The sequence below is a fragment of the Ursus americanus genome, chromosome X (genome assembly GCF_024610735.1).
Source record: "Ursus americanus isolate L20-20 chromosome X, mUrsAme1.1.p, whole genome shotgun sequence".
NCBI classification, from domain to species: domain Eukaryota; kingdom Metazoa; phylum Chordata; class Mammalia; order Carnivora; family Ursidae; genus Ursus; species Ursus americanus.
The window spans coordinates 65,996,867-66,002,793 of NC_142164.1; the positions used below are offsets into that span (position 1 = coordinate 65,996,867).

Here is a 5,927-nt window from a genome sequence, read left to right on the forward strand (position 1 = left end):
GGGAAAGGTCACCTTCAGAGGAAGGAGGACAAAAAGGAGCCAGGGAAGAGGTCAGAAGGGACATCCAGAGGACCAGGAGGACCAGAGTGATGCAAAGTCACAGAAACAAAAGTGAGGAAGAGACTCACAGAAGACAGGGTGTCCGGCCTGCAGGATTTCCTAAGGCACAAATACTTCCTTTTGGCCCAGGCTGTGTTGGGCGAGGTCTTTTCCTGAAATAGCCACTGGGCGGCAATGGCAGCAGTGATAGCTGGAGCTGTGTCTGCTAGCAGAAACCTAGCAAAGCTAAGCCAGCCTGAAGCAGGCGCTTCCCTGGAGTGGAGGACGCTGGAGTGAGCTCTTGGGTGTATGCCAAACCTCGAATCACACGTGTTCTCCTCCGAAGAGATCAGCTTTATCCCTAGGAGCAAAGGAATAACACAAAAGACCTTATGCTTAGGAGCGTTTCACAATTTACAAGGTGTTTTCACACCTATTGACCAATTTGATATTCGGGAAACCCTAAAAGGTTGGTATTATTATGCCCATTTCACTGCGGAGAAAACTAAGTTACAAAAAGGTGTCCGGCATCACACAGCTAACCCCCGGGAAAACAAGATTTGAATCCATGTCCGCCTGGCTCCAAACACCTGGGCCTCTTATGCAATATCACAGCAGCCAGCTGTCCAGGACTCGGGCTATGACTGCTTCCTCCATGCATCCCTTTCATCTACCCCCACCCTGCCACAGGGCAAGGATCTCCAAGTTTCCCCTATCCAGGTTTCTGGGCCTCCAAGAGATCTAGATCCCAGATTCTAGAGCCTCCCTTGCAGGCCTGCCACCTCCTCTCACTCCCAGAATCCAGCTGGGCAACATTCCCAGGACCTGAAGATCAGGTTCAGAGTCCCCACTGCTTCCAGTTCCCTGCAGAATGGATTCTGCCCAGATGGCACCTCCCTCCCCAAGAGCACTACTCACCTCGCCCTCGACTCCTCCAAGCCCCAAGCTTGCCCCCTTTGCCGAAGACCCCCATAATTCTAGAACCTTAGTTAGTCCTAGGAGCCCCAGATTCAGAGCTCCTGACAAATGGGCATTCTCTGGCACTCAGCTCTCAAACGCCTGGGTTTGGCTTCTGTACTTTCTCTGCTGTATTCCCACTGGAGTCTCCAGGAGTGGTAGAGAGAGGTGAGGGGTGGTGTGTAGGAAGGGGTAGGGCCTGTAAGGGAGGCATGTCCTCTGTTAGCATCCTTGGGGAGGAGTGAACTGCCTCCTCTCCCCCTCCTCTTACTTGTGCAATAGGCCTCTCGAAATTGACAGGCTGAAAAATGAACTCCAAGATTTTCCCCAAACCTGCTTCTCTCATAGCTTTTCCCATCTCTGTCAACAGTAACTCAATTCCTCCAGTGGCTCAGGCCACGAATCTTGGAGTTGTTCTTGACTCCGCTCTTTCTTTCACACCCCACATCAGTAAATCTTGTTGTCTCTACTTTCAAAATCTAGCCAGAATCTGACCACTTCCCATCACCTTTGCCACCCCAGTTCAAGTCACCATCATCTATTGGCAATAGCTCATGAGTTTATCTTCCTCCTGTTCCCCGAGTCCTGCAGTCTATTCTCAACATAGGGCTCACAGGCTAGGTGATCCTTTAAAAGTACAAATCTGGGGGTGCCTGGGGGGCACAGCTGGTTGAGCAATGGACTCTTGGTTTCTGCTCAGGTTGTGATTTCGGGGGTCGTGGGATCGAACCCTGGGACTGGCTCTGCACTCAGCGTGGAATCTGCTTGGGTTTCTCTCTCCCTCTGCCTCTGCCACTCCCCATCCCCCACTCTCTCTCTCCATCTCTCTCTAAAATAAATAAATAAAACCTTTTAAAAATATATAATTAGACCCCGACACTTGTCTCTTCTAAACCCTCAATGGCTTCCCATTCATTGAAAGTAAAAGCCAAGCAGTCCTCACAATGGTTTCCAAGGACCTTCATGATCTGGTCCCTGCCAAACTCTCTGACCTCATCTCTACATTTCCCTTTCCTCCCAACCACCTGCTCTTTATCCGAAGTCACCCTAATATTGAAAGAAGCAACCCTCTCTATTCCCCTGTCTTTTCTTCTCTATTCCCCTTCCCACCTTTATTTTTCTCCTTAGCAATGATTACAATCTATATTTTTTACTTGTTAACTTTCTTTTCTTTTCCCTCCCACTGGTATGTGAGCTCCATTAGAATGAGAGTTTTTCTCTGTTTTATTCACTACAAGTGAACTACCAGTACCTAGAACTGGACCAAGCACACAGTAGGCTCCCAGTAAACATTTGCTTACCTTTTTCCTGGATTATGGACAGTGGCTTCAGAGAGCCAAGTAAGCAGAGCAATTAAGTACATGGATACTAGCGCCTGAGTCAAAGGCAGGCCTGCCTGGTTCAAATCTCGTGTCTACCACTAAATAGCCAAAGAAATTCTCTGTGCCTTAGTTTTCTCATCGGCAAAGTAGGGACAATTATTGTACTTACAGAAAACCTGTGGGGCCAACAATAAGTGTAAAGCATTTAGAATAGTGCCTTGCACATAGTAAGTGCTATATAAGCATTTTTATACTTACATGCACACGGCCTTAAGATTTATATCAGTAATATAAGTTTTCTAAAACCTTTCTGTGTGTTATCTTGCATTTCTGCCCATGTTAACATTCATTCATTTCCCGTGTTTCTGCTCACTTCTACAGATTTATATGATCTCCCTGTAGTTTTAGTTGTCTCCTGTGGCCTGGCTCTCAATCTATAAACTTGGACATTTCCTTGTGTACTCCGTCCTACAGTCATTTAGAAACTGTTAAATAATAATCTTGCCAGGCTGCAGTTTCCCAATCTATACAGTGAGTGGGTTGGACTAGATAATCTTGATGGGCCTTTCTAGCTCTGATGATCTCCCAGGAGGAGGAACAGACCCCACCCCCAAACCCGCCCTCTTGGTTATGCCCTCTGGCTGCCAAGGGGAAAGGTGACAGAGTCAGCTGGGCTCAGCTTCAAGGGGACCAGGTAGGAGACATGACAAGTTTCTTGGGTGAGGGTGGCGATGGGGTTCCTGGGCTGGACCAGGCTGGGGAAGGCATCAAAAGTAACTGTAGTGCGGAGACACTGGGACCAGGGTGAGGGGAAAGGTAAAGTCACCGCGAGGAGAAATGTTGTAATGGGCTAGGACACAATTTGGATCCGGGCATCTTCGCCCATTGGATAGTCCTGATAGGCCTCCACCCTTTCGGCTAGCCAAGACCTGAAGGACAGAGTCTGCTGTGGGATGAGAACAACCCAAACTCACTGCCTGCCCTGCTGGGCCCCAGCACCACCTGCTGCCCGTCACTTCCCAGGCCGGACCAAGGGGGCTCGGGAAGGGGCCGGCCTGCCCTGGGTTGCACGGGACTCCTGGGTTGCACTGGGTTGCACTCTCAGCGACTCCTCATGCCTCCGTCATGGCCCTCCCCCATTCTCTGCTCTTTGGCCTCAGGTCAGGTCTGGGAGGCCTGGAAAATCCAGCCACTCTCACTTCTCCCCTTTACACCTCTAGGGGGACGATGGCCGGTGCAGAGTCCTCTCCGTTCACAACCCTAAGCCCCAGCCCAGATCCTGGCGACAGTGAGGTGGAGCTGGACTGCAGTTTTAATGAGGAGTTCAAGTTCATCCTGCTGCCTGCGAGCTACACAGTTGTCTTTCTGGTGGGCCTAGGCCTCAACACCCCGACCCTCTGGCTCTTCCTCTTTCGCCTCCGACCCTGGGATGCAACGGCCACCTACATGTTCCACTTGGCCTTGTCAGATACTTTGTATGTGCTGTCACTACCCACCCTCATCTACTATTATGCGGCCCGCAACCACTGGCCCTTTGGTACTGGGCTCTGCAAGTTCATCCGCTTTCTCTTCTACTGGAACCTCTACTGCAGTGTCCTCTTCCTCACCTGCATCAGTGTGCACCGCTACCTGGGCATTTGCCACCCACTGAGGGCACTACGTTGGGGCCACCCTCGCTTTGCAGGCCTTGTCTGCCTGGCAGTTTGGCTGGTCGTTGCTGGCTGCCTCGTGCCCAATCTGTTCTTTGTCACAACCAGCACCAAGAAGGACACCATCCTGTGCCATGACACCACTCGGCCCGAAGAGTTTGACCACTACGTGCACTTCAGCTCGGCCATCATGGGGCTTCTCTTTGGCGTGCCCTGCCTGGTCACTCTTGTCTGCTATGGGCTCATGGCCCGCCGCCTGTATCGGCCCTTGCCAGGGGCCGCCCAGTCGTCTTCTCGTCTGCGCTCTCTCCGCACCATCGCTGTGGTGCTGGCAGTCTTTGCTGTCTGCTTCGTGCCTTTCCACGTCACCCGCACCATTTATTACATGTCAAGGCTGTTGGAAGCTGACTGCCGGGTGCTGAACATTGTCAATGTGGTCTACAAAGTGACTCGGCCTCTGGCCAGTGCCAACAGCTGCCTGGATCCAGTGCTCTACCTGCTCACTGGGGACAAGTATCGACGTCAGCTCCGGCAGCTGTGCAGGTGTGGGGGGCCTCAGCCCCCCATGACTGCCTCCTCCCTGGCACTGGGGTCCCTGCCTGAGGAAAGCAGCTGCAGGTGGACATCCACCCACCAGGACAGTGGCTTCCCTGCCCCTGGGGCAGATAGATTGTAACCCTGGGAGTCAGGAGGTCAGAGGAAAAAGGGTGAGTGTAAGGCAGAGGTGAGGGTACTTAATAGTTACATCCAATATGGCTGCTTCTTCGCCTTTCCCAGACTCTGGAGAGAGGCCCACACCCCAAGGACTAAGAGGAACCAGGGAAATCATGTGTGATCCCATCTCTCATAAACCCTTCAGCTGTCCTCTCCTTTTTAGCCAAAGGCAGTAACAGCCACTCTTAATTCTCTTTGCTTCTGTCTCCTTCCTGGGGCCATCAGTCCTGTCTCTCGATCCTACAAGCTTTCCTAAAATTCTCATGAAGTCCTCTTTCCCCCTCCTTTTCCCCACACACATTTGTATAGCATGTGTTCCTTCACCCAGACCCAAGCATTAGAACTGAAGAGGTGGAGAACCTGGGGTAATCTCAGGATTGGTCTGATTTATTTGATGGTGATAGCCAGAATCAGGAAGTGGGGGCACTGGCATATCACAGATGCCAAGGATGTGACATATGTAGTGCCCACACCCACTTCTTGGTTTCCTCTCAGACAGGATAGTCTTGCCTATCGAAGTGCTGAAATAGGGCTCAATCCCAGACAGCCTGAATGCCAGGGTTCCCCCATGCAGCCGGAGGCATGGCACTGTTGGACTGGTGTATAGCCCTGAGGTACAGAGGGAGCCTGTGTCTTACCATGGGGCGGATACCCTGCCTCAAGGGGCAGGGCCCAAGCTGATATTGGCCTTTGGAACAGGACCTCCTTTATGATGTTTGCTGAGAGCATATTTGACAGCTCTGTACGGAATGAAAAGAACAGCGGATGGCTTAGAAAGAAAGAGAGGAGCTCTCATGTTTGTGGCTGTAAGTTCTAGCATCAAGGGGTCGAGCAGGTTTGTAGAGTTTAGGGTGGTGACAGGGACTGACGCCCAGAGCTGGCTCTTCACTGGTCTCTCCCCTTTCTCTAGCTCCTGCCCTAGGTGAATAATAAATCTGTCACCAACTCTTTCAGAGCAGGCTTTAGGACTTCAACACCAGGGCAGACAGAGCATGGGGACAAGGACAGCTCCCCTCAGAGTCTCGCATCCAGTCACTCCTTCCCAGCACCATCTTAGTACTTACGGGCTTACAGGTGTCGGGAGTAGGTATGGAACTTGGGCAGCTAACCCTCAAGCCTTCGGAAGTAAGAGTGTCTGGGCAGGCGTTCATCAGAAGGGTGGGCTAACACTGTTAGGCAACCCCCTCTGAAATTGCCTTCTAGTGCACTGGTCTCCCGAGTCTCCGGCCTTCCTTTTCTTTTGCCC

At 51.6% G+C, this 5,927-nt stretch overlaps 1 protein-coding gene across 1 annotated transcript; it reads left to right on the forward strand.

Annotated features, from left to right (window-relative positions):
• Window positions 1-3,545: 3,545 nt before the first annotated feature.
• On the forward strand, window positions 3,546-4,643 carry P2RY4 (pyrimidinergic receptor P2Y4). The gene has a single exon (XM_045775605.2). The coding sequence runs from the start codon at window positions 3,546-3,548 to the stop codon at window positions 4,641-4,643; it is 1,098 nt and encodes a 365-aa protein (XP_045631561.1).
• The last annotated feature ends 1,284 nt before the right edge of the window (window positions 4,644-5,927 follow it).